General features: G+C 45.4%; 4 protein-coding genes across 5 annotated transcripts; 3 read left to right on the forward strand and 1 right to left on the reverse strand.

The window, feature by feature from the left end:
- Positions 1-385: 385 nt before the first annotated feature.
- On the forward strand, positions 386-3146 carry LOC128723024 (centrosomal protein of 120 kDa-like). Its single transcript, XM_053816730.1, has 2 exons — positions 386-449; positions 529-3146. Exons 1-2 carry the CDS (start codon positions 386-388, stop codon positions 3144-3146), a joined length of 2682 nt encoding a protein of 893 aa, XP_053672705.1.
- Positions 3147-3891: 745 nt separating this feature from the next.
- Positions 3892-6588, forward strand: LOC128720328 (myogenesis-regulating glycosidase). Of its 2 annotated transcripts, none has more exons than XM_053813992.1 (3): positions 3892-5686; positions 5758-6179; positions 6335-6588. In XM_053813992.1, exons 1-2 carry the CDS (start codon positions 3931-3933, stop codon positions 5946-5948), a joined length of 1947 nt encoding a protein of 648 aa, XP_053669967.1. In that variant the 5' UTR covers positions 3892-3930; the 3' UTR covers positions 5949-6179; positions 6335-6588. The 2 variants fall into 2 exon arrangements, with proteins under 2 accessions (XP_053669967.1, XP_053669969.1); XM_053813994.1 differs by having other exon boundaries at positions 6342-6588.
- Positions 6589-8275: 1687 nt separating this feature from the next.
- Positions 8276-13915, forward strand: LOC128723034 (uncharacterized). The gene is made up of 2 exons (XM_053816741.1): positions 8276-8468; positions 13569-13915. Exons 1-2 carry the CDS (start codon positions 8276-8278, stop codon positions 13913-13915), a joined length of 540 nt encoding a protein of 179 aa, XP_053672716.1.
- A 3058-nt stretch (positions 13916-16973) lies between these two features.
- On the reverse strand, positions 16974-18160 carry LOC128721035 (leucine-rich repeat-containing protein 15-like). The gene is made up of 2 exons (XM_053814743.1): positions 18097-18160; positions 16974-18024 (listed from the first exon to the last, which is right to left on the reverse strand). Exons 1-2 carry the CDS (start codon positions 18123-18125, stop codon positions 16974-16976), a joined length of 1080 nt encoding a protein of 359 aa, XP_053670718.1. The 5' UTR covers positions 18126-18160.
- Between the last annotated feature and the right edge of the window lie 990 nt (positions 18161-19150).

A 19150-nucleotide genomic window follows, 5' to 3' on the forward strand; every position in this document is an offset into this window, starting at 1 on the left:
TGAATTAACATCACCAACTCGCTAAAAAACCACTTAGAATAATTTCAAAATTATTTCGTGTTTCTCCTAAACAACAACGTGTCAAGATTCAATGAAATGTTCGTTGGTTTGGATCTGGTCTATGTCCAATAGATATAATATGGCCTAATCTCTGCAGAGCGTTGCCGATGTGACACTACCTGCCTAAATCGAGCAAGTGCGTTCAATTTACGCGGTTGCTTTGTTTACATCGCGTCCTTTTCAATTGTTGCTGTAACTGCTCCGTCGAAAACGGTTACTAACGGCTACGGGTTAAGACTAGTACACTGTGGTTCTAGTCGACATAGGCTTTGAATATATCAGAATAACTAAGAACGTCTTTTTGCATGGAAGCAGAGAGGACAAAATGGAGCAGCGACATATGTTTGAGGACCAGCAGCAGCTAATAATATTCCTGCAAGTGCACGGAGGTAAGTAGAGTGCATTCCATTACCCACAATTGGTTCCGTTACCTAAGTAAATAAAGCTCACGTTTGTTCTGCAACGCAGGAATCCATTTCCAACAAGATAAACAGGGCCGAAAGATTGCACTAAGTGCATCGTTAAACCAGCAAGTTTTGGAAGCGATAAGCCAGCGACCGGTGACGCCCGGTTCCGGTACAGCATCGTTCAACAGTAAACTTGTTTGGGCGTGCAATCGAGTCGATCTAAAAGACATGAAGACCAAGAATGCCCCAATAAAGCTAGAATGCTATGTGGTCGAACCGGGGGGAAATCGAAATCCCATCGGTAGTGTTGTAATCCCGCTGCGGTCTGTGCCGGTTGTGCCTCTTTCTCGCACGAAAACTATTAAACCACGATGGTACCGGCTAATCGGTATTGAAAATGCACGTTGGCGGCGTGAAAAACCGGAATTACATCTGCTGGTCATGGTAACTGACGAACAATACCTCAGCAAGAGCAATTGCCAGGAAGGAACATCCACACCGGATATGAGTGGAGATGAAGTTGTGACCGAGCCGGCACAGCCCACTACAGTTTATCCCATTCCAGCCCCGGATCAGTTGCCAAGCAATGTAGAGTTGCTCACAAATCGCGGCCTACTACAGATCGGTTGCAAAGATTCGGATACCGATCTGTATCTATTCGAGCTCGTATTTAAATGTGCCCAACATCTAGATGTACTTTGCCCGGGGATTGATAGTTTTCGCTTGCGGTATCTGCTATTCGGGGATTATCACATGTCCGTGGCCGAGCGGAAAGAACAGGGCTCGGCGGTGTTCAACATCATGGAGAAAATTGTTATGAACGTGCGCAGCTCTGCATTGGCGCTTGCTGACTATTTCCAGAACGTATTCCAAATTGTTGTCGAGCTGCTTCCCGATGATGATCCGGCGAGTACTTTCATTTCTACTGGCGGTGTCATCGGTGGAGCGGTTATTGACTTGGTAGACTTTGTAAAACCGAACCGTTTAGCAGACAATAACCCCACACTAGAAGCAATTCGAAACGTACCGATAAGCGTGCGAGGCAAAAAAGCGCTACAAGCTCAGGATGAAGACAAAATGGATGAGAAATTGATAGTTCCGTCACTGAAGTGCAAATTTTCGTTGCGATATTTGGGAAGTGATCAACCAATACCCAGCGTAGGAGAAAACGAGCGAAAACTAATAGAACCTGAAACCTGCAACGCTGTGGTTCAACCTGACATGGTCACCTCTAAGACTGTATTGGCTAAGGAAGATTTTCTGGAATCGGATGCGAAAAAATCCAAAACTACCTCCTCTATCCAGCCTGCCGAAGCTAAAGGAACAAAGCAACGAGAGCACGTAGACGTTGATGAGATTTTGCTTGCTACTGAGCAGGATCTGCGAGACATAAGACATACGTTTGCGTTCCGTGTAGGCGTGGGAACGGTCAAGTTTACATCGAGTCCATCATCAGGCTTGTGGCAGTTAGCGCTACAGCACCCCAAGGCGGACACTCCGTTTACGAAAGTGACGCTAGAGCTGCTACCCGACGTTGCCGTCTACGAAGACCGTATTGAGTTTGGGAATCTCACGCTGGAGCTTCTGTTCTCGGCCCTGCCCGATCGGGTGGTGGAAACTATCGGTAGCGAACCGTCGAAGTTGACGATTAATGGACCGCACGGGTTTCATGCTCTAGCCCGGCTTGACAACGAAAACCTGTTGATCGGGACACGCGAACGCCAACCATCCGGGGTGGTGGTGATGGTGAACGAATCTACCGAAAACGTGGCCATCGCCTCTATTGGCTGTGCGCTACAGGAAGTCGGGTTAAACTATAACAGCCAGCTGGCGGTGCTGGAGGTTGGCAACTGTAACCATCACTCTGGGCATCCTCAACAACATCCACCCAAGGTATCTGCGCCTTTCGACGAAACAATTGCCTATCAGTTGGTCGAAGAGCAAAAGGTTTGGATGCGCGAGCAGCGCAAACAGTTTCTCGAGCAGTTAAAGGATAAGGAGCGTAAACACCTGCAGGCCATGTCGCATAACTGGAAGATGCGACGGGCGGAAGCGGAAAAGCGACTGGTAGAGCGGTTAACACATAACCAGGCACTGGCTGCAGCCTTGGAGGAAGCTCGCAGGACGCTAGAAAAGCGTGCTCCAGACGAATCGTCTAAAGTTGCGCAACTCGAACAGCAATACCGGGCACAGCTTGAGACCATTCGAACCAAAGCACTCCGTCTCGAGCAAGAGGCAGAAGAACAGATCGCTCTGACACGACGACAATGTCGGGAGTTGCAACAGCAACTTGCCGAGTTAAGCCTCGATCAGCAACATTTAATAGAGGCTAATCGGCAACTCCGCATCGAGCTGGATCAAGAGCGCACTGATAGAATGCAAGAATCCGAAGCCTACCGGAAACAGCTGCATGAAGTTACCGAATCCAAGCAACATTACAAGGAGCAGTGGGCGAAATTGACGCGAAAGGTGCACCAACTCGAGCAGGGGCTTAGTGTAACACGTTCGCCTTATTACATGCCGGGAAAGAAAGAAAGTCGAACGGGAAGAAGAACGGAAATGGGCGGTTCGGGATCTCAGATGTCCGTGCCCCACAATCCACGGCAAGGTGCGGGGGATTGTTGTGTGGCCTGTGATTGTCCCCTGGAACCGAGCTCCACTGAATATCCTTTGGAGTGAACGTTAATCAGAACCTAGCACAAGACTGATTTTTCAAACAAATTTTATCCAATGTTGTGCGTTAGGGTAGTGTGTATTTTTCTTGTGATAATAAACGCTTATTTATTTTATATTGTAACGTACTTGAAGCTGGAGTAAACGCTCTGTTATAGATAACAAGTTTTTGAATAAAAATCCGAGTAGCATCTCGGACATATCAGTGAAACAAACAATTTAACCGATAAGTTTTCTTTGTGATAAGGACCTCTTTCTTATCAATTCTTCCTTCGAAAACGATCCACTAGCAAACATTGCAATATCATTAATGGTGCTAATCATTGATAGTAGTGCTTAAACTTGACCTTATATGAATCAGCTTCGCAAACAAAAACGATAAGAAATTGCTTGCAAATCAACGTAATGCAACTAATACGCTTCGATTAGATGTACCTAAATTAATACATAAATTCCGCCAGACGCCCTATGCTTTCTTCATTATCAAAGTGAGTTTTCACTACACAGAAACAAACCAACCGAGAGCTACCGCTGTATGCATGCGGTAAAGGACCACGTGCAATAACGCCAGAAGGTATCAGAATGTGATAAAGAGGACACTCACTCGAGGAAGATTCAGCCTCTCGAGAGCTTTGCCAACTTGCCTTCGGGATAAAAAGAACCCGCTTCCTGCCGCGAAAAAGCATATTGACTAACGTACTCAAGAGTGGAACGGTTCGGTTCGGTTCGGTAGCCTATTTAAGCCCGGCGACCACTTCCCGATGGCCTAGTGTCCCGTAGTGTTTTCAAAATGGCCATCACCCTGCTAGGCAGCGTGCCGCTGCTGGTTCTGCTGGTGCTAGCGGGCTTAGAGCGAACGTTCGCCCAAACCCAGTACAATCTAACATTCAACGAAGGACCAACCGTGGTCAGTGTAAACCTTCAAACGCGCGAACTCCGCGTGACTCGCTCCGGTAAAACGGTTCAACAGATTCGCCTTAGTGCCAGCCTCGATCCGGCGGCAATCTACACGGAAACGGCCACTGGATTTACGCTCACGAATGCAGCAACCGATGGGACAGTGTTGGAATTGGCACGGGATGTGGATGAGGCGAATTACTCGCAGTTGTCGATCGCTCGAAGTGCGGTCCCACGAACGGTGTCATTTGTCGACTGTGCCAATCTGCTTGCCACGAACTGGTACGGTGGTCCTCAGCAAAAGCACCAGTACTGGCCGGTGCAGAAGTTGCGTTTTAACCGATACAGCATGCTCTCGAAGGAGGCCGATAATAGTGCGATCGGTGATCGGTACTGGCTAAACGCGCTGGGTTCGTTTCTGTACATTGATCCATGGGCACCGCTGTTTGTCGATCAGAATTACGGTCAACCGGGTTTTATGTGTCTGGAAACACGGTCCGCTTTGCCATACGACACGCACGGAACCGGATACGACGTTCGGTACACGATCGGAGTGGCAGCGGATGCCCGTGAAGCCCAGCAAAAGGCTGTCCAGCATGTCCTGGGACGACCGACCGGTCATCCAGCCGAATCGATGGTAAGTGAACCGATCTGGTCGACCTGGGCGCGATACAAACGGGACATTAACGACGCGGTAGTCCTGCAATTCGCCGGGGAAATCATCTCAAACGGATTCCGCGGTCAGTACGAGCTGGATGACGATTGGGAGTGGTGTTACGGGGCGCTCACCTTTAACCGCACCAAGTTCCCGGATATCCGCAGTACGATCGCAACTATCCGGGAGCTTGGATTCGCGCACACAACCCTCTGGATACATCCGTTCATCAACAAGGGTTGCGAACCGTGGTACTCGGACGCGCACCGTCGTGGTTACCTCGTGACGGATTGGACCGGCAACACCGACACGGAGTGGTGGAATTCCGTCCGGGGTCAAGCCGCATACATTGACTTTAGTCAGGCGCAGGTTCGCGAATGGTTCAGCGCTCGATTGCGTGCCATTCTGGCCGAGTCCGGTATCGATAGTTTTAAGTTTGACGCAGGTGAAAGCAGCTGGACACCACCGGATCCGCGACTCGACGGTCCGACCACGCGCCATCCGAGTCAGATCGTTGGTGATTACGTACGCACGGTGGCTCAGTTTGGGGATCTTGTTGAGGTGCGATCCGCCCTTGGCACGCAGGATCTTCCCGTGTTCGTGCGCATGATCGACAAGGACTCGAACTGGGGCTGGAATAATGGATTGCCGACGCTTATCACGACGCTGTTGCAGCTGAATATCGTCGGGTATCCGCTCGTGTTGCCGGATATGGTCGGTGGGAATGGTTATGATAACCAGCCACCCACCAAGGAGCTGTTCATCCGTTGGCTACAGGCCACCGTCTTTATGCCAAGCATCCAGTACTCGTACGTACCGTGGGACTTTGACCAGGAAACGGTCCAGATTTCGCTCGCCATGACGGAACTGCATCGTCGCATGACACCGGCCATTATGGAGCGGTTTGCATTAGCCGTTTCGGACGGATCACCGGTCAATCCGCCCTTGTGGTGGATCGATCCGACTGACGTCACTGCGCAGCGCATTTATGACCGTAAGTATCTTTCCGGTGTCCGTTTGTCGGATTGTAAGTGTTTGTTTAGTAAAGTTTGTCTTTTCTTTTAGAGTTTCTACTCGGTGATGACATCATTGCGGCACCGGTGATCGTGGAAAATGCTCGGGCTCGAGACATTTATCTGCCACGTGGGTCTTGGATGGATGGTAATACGAATGTCCAGCACACCGGCCCAAAATGGCTGCGGAATTATACGGTTCCGTTGGCGATGGTGCCGTACTTCACGCGGATCGTCGCATAAAGCCGCCTTGAGGGTGTATTAATAAGGAACAGCAGCTTTAGGGATAGATATTGCGCGTGATATTGAATTCCAGGTTCTACTATTGTTGAATTCGGAATTCTACTTCTTCTGGTGATAAATAGAGAAGTCTAAAAGTAATAAAAAAAACGGCAGTAGGCAACAAAATGCTTTTGATGGTGCGCTGTAAACAGGACAATGGCTGGGATTAATTCGATGACACACTTTAAGCAGGTAAGCGAAGTATTACCAAAGGCAAGTAGCATAGGAATTCAGCAAAAATCCTCTCATACAAAACTACTTTGCTTGTGCAATGGCGAATATGATGGTGTGGAAAACACCCGGACTTGACACATCTACCTGTTGCATGGTTCGTGGAATAATTTAAGCGTTCAGAACACGGGATTAAAGCGGCTAAGAAAATTCAGGAACCCCCTTGGTAATGATGGCACCCAACTTCAAGTAAAATCGCGCCCTTCCACAACCACCCATGGGCAGTTCTTTAGTGTACGAACGCCAAACCCTCCTAAGGAATACCTGAAGTGAGCTAAGCAGAAGCTTTACGAAGAAGTCGTTTAACAAAGAGCAACGGAATAAAAAACTAAAAGCAGCACTCTGAAACGTGTGCTTCCGGATGGCATTGTTAATAATTCGATGAAGCAGAATCGGTTCGAATTATGGCTTGATTCTGTGCAAATAGAATAGAATGCGCATAAGGCGATACGGAAGACACAAAAAGAAGGATTAAAACTAACCTTAGCATATTGCACCTGCTTTTCGCAGGTGTGCGGTCGTGGAGAACTCGTGCTCGGGCCAAATACCCACCACGTGGTTCTTGGAACGATGACGATGCGGGTGGCCATAAAATCGGAATACAAGACAGCTACAGAATAACACGCTTCTGCAATGGTGGCTTACATCGCGCAAATCGACTACCTACCCCGTACGATGCCGGTGGCAATTCTTTGCTAACCGGGAACACAATAGCGGATACACGGAACACGATTAAACGTCGACGAAAAACAGCGTTTCACCGATGCGCATTACATAGCTCTCTTTACCCGTTGGTAGAATGTCACCTATATTGGATGGTTTCACAGAATCACAGCACGTTTTGAAATGAGGAATTAAAATTCGATGGCAGCGCTGCTATCGTGACCGATATGCGAAGCAGAAAACGCAGTTTTTTCCGCACGACCACCATATTTGACTAAATACCTGAGAACTGTCTATTGTATGCGCACGAACACCACGTTTATTCTTCGCCACTTCATTTGCGCCCATCGCGAATCGAAATCGTCGATCGGTGTGACACACATTGTTCGATTTTGCTTTCTTTTGTGGATAGCAAGAATCCAAAAAGTGGCACACAAAATTGCGATTGCATAACGAACCATCGGCAACCGGGGTACGTCCGCTCATATTCGGACCAAATAACGGTTGCATCCATGGGTGGCCACCCGTGAAAGAGAGAGCATTTGGCGATTCCCAACGGGTGTAAAACCAACCACCGTATGCGGTATGGTTCGCGATCACCCCTGGAGCATGCATTCGCGAAGGTCGTTTTTCTGTGTACTCTTCTCTGTTGCGTCGATTGCGTTCGACCAGCGCACACAGTAGGTCGCGCTGGTGGATTTGTTTGAAGATTCTTTTTCCTTCTCTTCCCACGCGTGTGTCAACAGCTAACCGCAGGCTCATTCCCGCGCACGCACACACGCTCGCACACCGGCCACACCGGTGATGGCGTGAATACAACACGCCGGTCAATACCTGGAATGTGCTTCGTGCACGTCAAACGGTGCGATGCGGTGGTGACGATTGTTTTCATCTGCACCGGTTGTACGTAGAGGCTTCTGCGTGCGTGTGAGTTTTTTAGGCACGACGTGCCGGTGGATGGATGCGCCTGTGTGAGTAGTGGCATTGGGCAGCAGGTATCCAAACTAGCCCGCAAGCATACAAAAACCGGGCATCCATTCGACAAACAGCAGTTGTAGGCAACGCACGTCTTTTTGGTTGAAGCGCTATATATCGACGCAGAGCATTCGATTACATCTTCGCATTACATAGATTGCAATTTGCGTGTGTGATTGACGATAGAAAAGTGCACATTCGAACACTTGTCACTGCCTCTGCATAAACGTGCTTCTGGTCTAAAACGATCGGCTGGAAAGTGTTCACATCGTAGTAAACGCAGTTTTACGGCAACGACGGTTGCTTAGTTACAAAGTGTTGCGTGCGTGTTGTGTTGGTTAACGCATTGTGCGTTTGACAGAAAGGGATCTTCTCGCTCATCTGTGGATTTCTACAGCCTCGGAAGGAAAGACTGCACGATGCCGTCCACTCTAGGCAAGCAGCTGTTGTTTGGTGCGATCATGACATTCTTCATGATGGTCATCCTATTCTTGAGTTATGCGCTGGTAATACACGAGGAAAAAGTCCAAGTGTGGAACATAATCCAGAATCGGGGGGCTCAGCAGTTCACGCGGAATGGAACAGCCAACTATTGGTATTACGTTGTTCGAGGTAAGAACCACATGGACATCGATAGACGGTGTCAAAAATGCGCTTCCGATCGGTTCGTCCGTTCCATCGATAAGTAACACACACTTTATCGCTGCATGTCACCAAGAAATCACCACCACGCACGAGTGATGATAGCACACACGCGGTGCTTGGTCGTTTCGCAGACGCCATGTTGCGGATGGCTTTTCAAATGCAACTGTGGTTTCTGCTTTATTTTATCGGCCTGTGCGCGGTTTCTCTTATCGGGCAGATAATTGCTTGCTAAAAGCGGGACAAATGTGCAGGTTAACAGTTGGGGGCAGTAGGTCGCCCTTTTGCATACAACGGAACCCCCAACCATCGCTCTCAGCAACCCAAGAATAGTTGATCAATCAGTTTTGACATTGATCCACGAACGAGAGTCTGAGAGGAGTGTTTTATTCGTATTTTTGTTTGAAGCAGTAACGGCAGTAAACATAATTCAGCCAAATTACGGCAAATTCGCATATGTAATCATGATAACATGTCCTTTTTTGCAGCTTACTTTTTGTACTGCGTTTAAATTATTCTCTTCAGTTCCGAGCAGTAGCGGCGTGGATCAGTCAATATATAAATCTTTCCTCAGTGGCCAGGATTCAATAATTTAAGATATCCGTTTTGCATGAACAGCGTGTTACACAAACAAGTCACCTTCCTTATACTGTCTCTAAACGGTTGTTTATGTCGCTGTGGGCAACATAATATGCTGCGATATAAATTGTATTGGATAACTAACCATCCCATCTGCGTTGTACTGTGTGGTGGGAGATGTTTACCACATTGCACGTGGATCATGGCGAACATATTTCTATCATCCAACGCAGATACGCTCCACTAACATCAATAGCTATCTACACTTCATTCTTTTACAATCATCATTGCTCTCTTTCTTTTTCTCTCTTAACTTTGACACCACATTGGGTTAGCGCGTTTACACTTGAACATATCGCCGTAGGAAACGATGGTTTACCTTGAAATGGTTTTTTTTTGTAAACAGCTCGTAACAGGCACGGTAACTGCCATTTGCACAGCGGCGGACATTGTAATTGGATTGAACGGGACCGCGCTTCTCTTTCTATCTCTCTTCTCGTATTTTCTCTAATATGCCGACTATGAAAGATTACTTTTCTAGTATCGGTTTGAAATCCATCAAACCACACGGTGGATATCTCTATTTAGCATTCGTGGTCATGATCGGGTTCTGATCTTATTAACAGGATAAAAGTAACACTCAAGTCTTGTTTAATATTTATCAAATATTAAATATTTATCAGAAACGTTATATTTGCCTTCACAGTATCGAAAAAGTGTCTAACCATAAATTTCAAAAATAGTTTTCAATAGATCTTATTTTGATACCTGAAACTAAATAACTATTCAAAATTGGTTTTACTCGTAAGGTAACTGCATTTTCATCTACGAACTCAAATTATCATAGCGCAATACACCCATTAACTCAACAGGCGTTTGTTGGTGACGATCACTTTAATTTGGCAAGAGTTTACCGATCTTCATGTAGCTACCAGTCATCTCACGCTGACGGTTGATAATTACATGAAAAATTCTCTCATAATATCCACATAATCACTCTGCTAATCTGCGTCAGGTAACCATAAATCAAGTTGATTATTTTCCCAGGGCCCCTATGCCTGACAAGAGCTCGACAGAGACAGCGTATCCGTGACAGACGTGTGTTCTAAACCGCCTTGTAGTCATCACTCTTCCGTTTGGCTATCTATTCTTCTGTAGTTTCTCCCTTCCTTGGGGGGATAAATGGGATATATGATGTTTGTTTTGGCCACACCCTTTAAGTCTTAAAAACTAACACGATAGAGCGTCCCTAGTAGCCGGCTAGCAGCATACAGAGTGATCTACTAGTGTAAATGCACTCTTATTATTTGGCTACGTACACCTTTCGGCATAAACGCCGGAAAACCGGGACGCAATTAATGCCTCGGTGAGAGTATGTCCGCTTAATTGGATGGATGTGGTGTTTTTGATTTTGGTAGTCACAACTGTCGCTGTGTAGCGAACGTAGGACATTAGGTATGCTTTTGAGTGGCGATTTTTTCTTATTCTCGCCATCGGGACATGGTTCTTTTGACAGCACATCCTCCCGATCGGCGAACTGCATGTGGATGGTGATAGAGAAATTGTAAAATCAATTATGTTTCAGGTGTGCCGAAGGATAGTATAATACAGTGATCATTCCCATCGTCATAGCTTTTTTTCTGGATTTGAAATACAATTTTACAATAACAAGCAACAATACAGAACAAAATGTTCAAACATATCATGTTAATATCGTTCCGTATGGTACTCACGTGAAATAGATAACTTTCATATAGCATGATAAAATTTCGAATGTTAAAAACGTTTCGTTATTGCATTACATTTGGCAATCTTATCCACTTGTGTCGTGATCGTCAATTGTAATTGCTTCAATATTTCGTTATTTCGTTGTCTCTACTCCGTCCTTGGCATATATACACCGACGAGAGAGACCAGAGGTAAAACAACGTACTGAGAAATATCGCCGTTGCACCAATGAGTGCCTCGTGTCGATCTGCACGGCGCTAGAATAAATGATCATGAGGAAAACGTCGACCCAATCATCCGAGAGATGAGTGACAACACCCCGTACACCGGTATAATTGACGTTGATCATATTTTTCATCGTCAACATTACGCTGTTGGTGGTGTTTTGTGTTTTGGGCAAAAAGCCTACGATATTTTTAGTACATGTGAAAAATGTTTACCAAATTTTATTCAATTCGCGGTTTTTCACGAGCTATGATTGCCAAAAATGTTACATGAATGTTGACCGATGTCCATAACAGACAGCAGAACACGGTTTCTGCTTTGTACAAGCGAAGTTGGAAGTAGTCAATATTTAATAAATTTTGAGCTGCATGTGCGATATACATCTTGGAACGAACGAATTAAATTGTATTTATGCTGGAGCTCTGGATATGTTTACTCTGGTTATTCTCCCAAACCCTGCTTATGATAATTGACATCAACGTGTCTCTGATGGAAAAAAATCACTGAATTGTTCAGCTTGTTATACTAACATTTAAAATGGCAGTAGTTAGTACCCTAATTCATGTGCGTACGCAGATGAAAGCGATTGCAGCGTGGTGCGTGTGAACGCACTACACCGGAACTAAGTGCAAATTATTGGACAGAGGAGACTAATACGTACGTTTTGCTTTTTTAAAGTGGCCAGTTTATATTTGAACAACCACGCAATGCTACCTGTCGAACTTGCAACCGATCGTGAACACGTTTTCCTCCGATTGCCGGCAATTGGTGTCCTTTTGCTGGCAGTGATCGGAGTAGTGGTGCGTGCTAACCAAGCAGAACGCATCCCAGTGTACTTTCCTGAAAAGGTTGACTTTCCAAACGAACGGAAACCGTTCTCCGTGCGCATCACGAGGTTCGTCTGCACGAACACACCGTACGAAATATCGCATTTGCTATTTTGTAAAACCGTTCTACGACGCAACCAACCGACTCTGCTCAATGTGTCCGTGCACGTGCCCGAAGTAATAAATAAGGTTTACTTTCGAGTCAAGACGTACTACCGGTACAATGATTATCAACCGTTTCCGATCAGTATGACGTTGGAGGTCTGCAATTACTTTCGCAACCCGTCGAAGGATATTTTCTCGCGCCACGTTATGTCGATCATGTTCGAAACGGTACCGCAATTTCTGTACCACTGTCCGCATGGGGTAATAATTGGCTATTTTACATCTGGATGAAGTGTCTTTTTGATAAAAATTTCTTTGCTTGCTGTCTCTTTCCACGGCCAGAATACAACCTACAATTTTAAGTACTGGGTGGAGGATAGGTTCTTTCCAAAGTCGATGCCGGCCGGCGATTACAGGATGGACGTGTGGTTTCTGTCGGATGATAATCGGACTTATTTCTCATACGAAATGTACTTCGCCGTTCGTCGAATGGGCATATGGCGATCGATGATTGAATGGTGAGGTATCCTTGGTTAGGTGTTTGAAAGGCCAAGAGATCGTCAATTGAAGACTAATAAATGATTAGATAAAGAAAGGATGCATCAAGTATGAAATTGTACATCTTATTCCCCATCGTGAATAAGAGGCATTTATTTCACATTTCGCGATTTCATGGCTCATTAAACATAACGCGAATGTCGTTTTATAGCCGGAGGGTAGTAAAGAACACGATGCTGAACTATTCGGGACGGTTCTAAACTCCGCGCACTGTTTGACAGAGTGTTTATAGTTTCGAAATATTTCCCAGAGGCTGATCGCGGACGATCGTGGCGAATATACGAGTTTATTCGTCTTTATGTTTGAGAGCATTGTTATTGTTTAGCTATTACGGCTTTATAAATGATGTCATTTTCTAAATTGTTACGGTTTTATCTTTTCGGTGATCAGAAGAGTGTTTCACAAAATTGACTGTCGAATAAAGGCCAATTAATGGTATCGAGCTACATTAGTGGGTACTGAGTTTAGTAATTATTTTTTATGATTATGATTACGACACTAGAAAAAACCATTATCAATGGGAGAGTGTCGCTGCAGTTTCATCACGATGCTAGATTGAAGCGAACACTTACTAATCACTTCCTTTCTATGAGCAATTTGTGGTTTAATTGATGTAACAAATCAGATAAACGGACAACATTTGTTGTTAGAGTTACAGCAAAAAATTGTTCATTAATCTCTCCCCCATATGAGCCAAACTAGCATGCTGCTGATTAGTGGCATTTCGAGCTTGTTTTAGTAGGCAACGTTTTACCAAAGGTTATTATGATGAGATGTCCACCGACGAGGGAGGCATATCAGGACAATTTGCCGTAAATTGCATTTTTCAACAAATACAAAACAATAACTTATTCGGTAGATTCTTGATAGCGTTTTATTGAAGAAAATACAACCCCTTAGGATAAAAGTTGATATCTGTTGTTCGGGTGTTGAAATATCAGAGCTGTCGATTAAATATATCATTATCATCATGTACCAAATAAACGCATTTGTACTTATCTATTTTAAATTGTCTCATTGGTGTAATTTACCCGATACCTCGTTTTAGATATGGACAAGATAGCCAACATGACAGATGCATTGCATCTCGACAGGACAACGCATGTCATCCCGACGAAGAATGGTTTCAATGTTCTTGGAAAAGATTTCGAGATACATTTCGATCGCATCAACGCTGGGAATGGTGGTGAAACTGAGGAGGATGGAAGCCATGTAAAAGAGGATTTCATGCCAACTCTCGTCAAACGGAAGACGTACGTGTGGGAGTTCAAAAGACGGCAGCACGTTTATAACATTTCAATACCGGTGGTGGTGCATGAGAAGCACGAAAAGTTGGGTACACCGCCGTTCCAGAACGCCATTCCGCCACTGAAGGATTCTGATAAAAAGCATTAGTAACGTGCGACCAAGAGGAGTGACATAATTCGACATTCCATTCTATTTCCATAACAAGACTTCCAATATATGGAAGTTATGGAATAGTGTCATATATTAAAAACTTAACTTTACTTTACTTTATATAAAAACTTCTATTGTTTTTCATGCAAGCAGGTACTAGAGAGCGGAGATAAGCATGTCCATTTTGTGGAATACGTGCCAAAAATGAACTTTAGAAACGTGCATTCAGAAAATGAATGTACCGGCACTAGATTTAAGTATCGTAATTTCCTGTCCATGAGACAAAAACTTGAATTTCATATCAAGAAGAATGAGTTGAATTTAAATCGCGTTTCATCACGAAAACAAATATGTTAGATCTCATTTATTTTATTGAAATGCCACTTTTGGTTCATAGTTAAAGGCACTATCCATGATAAGCATTTACTTTATTAATAAGCTGTTGAATGCAACGACAACAAAAAGAATTTCCTAGTTTACCGAACTTTCTTACGGTAAAAGGTTTCCTTAAATAATTGTCTGGCGTATTAATCACCCAGTCTAAAGGTAGTAAAGAGAATTTTGGGAATGAATAAATCCGTAATTAATTTAAAAAGCGGTAATGCTTTGACGATCTAAGACACCTGTTTTCAGGATGGTTTTACTATAGAAAACGATCTCGGAATAGCTGTATAACGTACCTTGCTTATGGTACGACCTCGTGCATTTAACGATACACATTCTACACGAAGGACACTGGTTGTTTCGTTTTTCGCGCCATCAAATTTACACCCGCTGAAAATAAATGCCTTGGTGACAATTGATAGCCTACCTAACCGTTGGTGACACTGACGATTCCAGCCAAATGGCATCGGTCGTTGTGGCAGCTTAAGAGAACGCGGACGAGAGATGTAAGAATGCACTTTTAGTGAACTTATGGCGAGACAATATTTGATTACCATGCGCAAACGCGAAAAGAAAAGATAAACAACATACTCACCGGGAAGCCTTTTCCTTGACATTCAGTTCGGTAGTAGCACGTTGCATTAATCATTTGTTCATTTTGTCGTGGGCAGCGGAAGCACTCTGATGCTCTGCGTAGCACATTATAGCGAGAAAAGCAGTATAGGGGAAGAGTAATGATGTGCATATTCGCGCCAGGCAGATTGTGTTTTTTTCCACCAGAGGAATTAAGAGCGCCACTGGCGTGACAGTAGGCCTTCCGTTAAATTGCGATCGTAAAAAAAAATCCGCGAAAATATACCCACGCCAATCAGAGTGTGCGGAACGCGTAACGCACAGCTATCCAAGCACCCCGTTTATTGCATCGAGCAAATTAGCTAGCAGAAGCTGCTGGATTGGGATAACTCTCATTGCATTGCATAAGCAGTGACACAAGCCAATCTAGTGAAAAAAGACAGAGAAAGAAGTAAAGGGTCGTTTTATAAGCGCGAGAATTAGATCATGGCATTTAGGCGAGCGGATGTTAAGGATTTTCTAACAAACGTTTTTTGGCATCCCCTTGAAAATGGAACAAAGTTGTCAATCAGATGGCAAAAAAAAGGCCAAGAAACATTTTTCTGTTGAAATTCAGTTCGTTTAGGATTTTTTATCCTTATAAATATTATCTAATCATCTTATAACCCTCTTACTTCATCCCTCAAAAAGGTGTTCACGAAATAGTCTTCTCGAAACGTTGAAAGAGTTTTTATAAACATTCTCAGTGCATGTACAAACAGAAAATAAGAATTCAATCTACCATTGCAGGGATTTAAAAGTTCGATAATATCGTAAGATTGTTATGAAATACTGTGCAACAGTGTATATTTGAATCAACCACATTTTTCTGATATCTATTTTTTTTAATAAAATGTTCTTTATTGTGATTACAATATAAATAATTCAAAATTGGTTTTATTATGTTCGAATTTTACACAACTACTATTCAAGATGTTAAAGATGATCAACTACTGACTTACATGAATAAGTTTTCTATTTTGTTATCAAAAATATCCGATCGTGGTTAACACACGAATTGTTCCCCAATGTTGTGTAATCCATTATGAAACGATTGTATTGAGTAGTTGACTGTACATTGTATGCCTCCCTCTAACCAAGATGGGGTCAAACTGGACAAAAGCCACCTTGTTGCGTTTGGGATTTAGTTTCCGTTATACAATGTCCAATGTTTCTAAACTATTTTAGTAACCGCGCGGTTACTTTGCAAACAAAAGAGCCTTAAAAATAAAAACAATGACTAAAACGGAGTAAAATAATGGAAATTTATGATGGCAAGCTCTTCTTCTCTCCCGACGAATGCTGAGAGCGAGGGACAAGAAAAAAATTGTAAGTGCCGCTCATTCGTGGGCGCGCATCAACCGCATATTTTTGACGTTCGGCTTCGTGTATGGGTCAGGGCCTCCGGAGGTGTTGCTGATGCTGCTGCTGACAAACGCAACAACTGCTGGTTGCAGGGAACGTTTTTTTCTTTACTTCTTCGTGCAATGAACGTTGATGAGCGCCCGTGAATAAAGGGAACAAAGAAAATCACAACGCGCGCGTCCTGTGCGAGGGGTGACACGGTTGCACCATTCAAAGGTCATTAATTAACGCAAATGCATTGAGCCGAACGAATGACACGCGGCTGAAAATTAACCATGACATCGGCGGTCGCGGCCATACCTTACCTGCACGGCGGCTTCGGCTTTCCGTTGTGAAGGTTGATCATGGCGACGGAAAATCGAGCACGATCGCACGAAAAAAAAGATAAATATTAAGCACCGAGTGAGAATATGTGCGACCCTACGTACCCACACTTACGGTGCCAAACTTACAGACAACACTTCGTGTGGTGTGAAATATCGGCACACATTTCAAGAGTGTTGTGGACGATTTTCCCGAAATGAAAAACCCCGCTTACGGAAGCCACTGCCGAAGAGAGTAACAAGTCAAAGATGGACGGCATCAATCAGTTTGCAGAAAGGGAATCAATCCACCTTCAACTGATGGTCAGGATTGTGGGTCTTTAATACGGAATAGGAAGGCGGGGTTCGGAGAGTTGTTCGATAAACGTCCGTTAGAAAGGATCGTGTGCTCGTGCCGGATCCGCTATCAGATCGAATTGCTCCATCAGCGTGGTAAGGTTGGCACGCAGCTGCTCGATCTCCATCCGTTGAACCTGAATGGTGCGCTGCTGAAGAAAGATGCGTTCCTTGAGATGACGCACCTCCAGAGGAACAGTAGGACCATCACCGACGGACCGGTGCGTTCCTTGTGCATCCAGCACAATCGCATCATCCACCGCACACATTCGCCGATCGATCAAATGCACCACCGATCGGTTAGCAAACGTTTGCAAGGCGTTGTGGTATGAGCGACAATCAAGCGCGTTCGCGGAAGCATCGAAGATCCTTAGCCGTGGAAAACGTCGTACGATCGTGCTACTATCCAGCGCTGTCAGTAAGTTATCACGCACACTCAGATTAATCAACTCCGGTAGCTGCCATCGATCGAGGGGTAGTTGTGTCAAGAAGTTACCACCCAAATCGAGATGAGTCAACGCCGAAAGCTGGACGAAGGACGCTGTCGTTGGACCCAACGTTTTGATGTGATTCCCGCACAGAACCAACTGACGCAGGTTGGGCATGGTAGCGAACGTGTCCAACGGCACATCCTCGATCAAGTTATCACACAAGTTCAACTCCAACAACTGAGTAAGGTGCTCGAAACGTGCGATCGTACGCAGCTTGTTCATCTGCAAGCGAAGATAACGCAACACGTAACGTGCGCGTGGATCGATCTCGACCGTACGCAGATCATTATCGCGCAGATACAGCTGCTCGATCGTGCTCGGCATGGTAAGGCGCGAAACAAGGGTACCACGGGCGAACACTCGCAGCACACCCGCCCGGAACAGTTGGTTGTTAAAGGTGTGCGAGAAGTTACCGATTTTCCCGAAAATGAACCCAAGCTGGCGCACTGCCGGAAACACCGTCGTTTGAACGTCCGCTTCCATCTGAACGGTGGCGTTGTGCAGTTGACACCAAGATTGAAAGTAACTGTCGCAGGTGTACTGCCGCAGGACGGCACCTTCAATTGAGTGCGCTAGGAACAAGGCGTACAGGACACTGCAAAAAACACGAAATGGTGCACAATCAGCAGGATGAATGCAGTACATCCGTTGGGAGATGACTACTCACGAAAATCCCAGCACAGGAAAGGACCCCATTATCACGACGGGAATGCACAGGAAAAACACGCAACTGCTCGAATGCATCCACGAGGATCAACTATCGACTACCGCGCCAATGAATCAGGTGAGCAAAGGAACAACTGTGATACCGCAGCACCGTAAACCGCACATCTTTAATCAGAACTTGCCGTTTTTAGCTCTCACTCAACAATCCGGAAGTGGGCAACCCTCATCGCAAGCCCGCTCGTGATGGAAGTGTCCAGTGTGCATTCTAACACTGACGGTGGAGATTTTCAATGCACGCTAAGGCCAAATCGCACAACACTCTAGAGTGGACCTGACGCGACCGTAACGCGCCGATCATGAACGAACCGAATGCATCTGATGATCTACTGGTTGGCCAAGGAACCTGGGTCTCTAGGTCCCTGAGCCCCTTCTCCTTCTTAGAGCCAGCTGCACGCGATATCACCAGACCAGAGAGACCCCACCACAGGTTAGGTAGCAAGCGAATGGTGTGTGTGTGTGTGTGTCTGTGCAAAGGAGATCGCCAACATCTCCACCCTCGGGGTTGAAGGGTTGCTCTTTTTCCCATGCAACTCCCCATGATTGTTCGTGAGCTCGATCTCGATGTCTGGTGCAAAAAGTGGTCTCCCTCTCCACCGTGTAGCTTCTCCGTGGGGGCCCAGGTGGGTCAGGGTACGATCGTAACACGGTGTGGTGTTGCCCGCAACCAGAATGCCAGTCTCCCCCGGTCGATGATCAAGATTTTTGCCATTTGAAAAACGCCACGTTCTGGTATGTATCTGGGACCAACTTGTGGCTTTAGAAGGCAACCCCGTGTAATGATGGCCGCGTACGGGTGCGATGATGAAGCAAGAGGGTGTCGTACTGGCAGGGGGGTTTCGCTTTTTTTTTCTTCGTGAGCTAGATTGTTCTAGTAGTGCTCCAGCTTTAGAGATTTGGCTCCCGTGGTGGGCTTTGTAACCGAGGCCAATTAAATGTTTCCAAAACGTCGATTGCACGTTAAGAGCTGGGGTTGTTTCAACCCCACCGGGGGTCGT

The sequence above is a fragment of the Anopheles nili genome, chromosome 2 (genome assembly GCF_943737925.1).
Source record: "Anopheles nili chromosome 2, idAnoNiliSN_F5_01, whole genome shotgun sequence".
Lineage (NCBI taxonomy): Eukaryota > Metazoa > Arthropoda > Insecta > Diptera > Culicidae > Anopheles > Anopheles nili.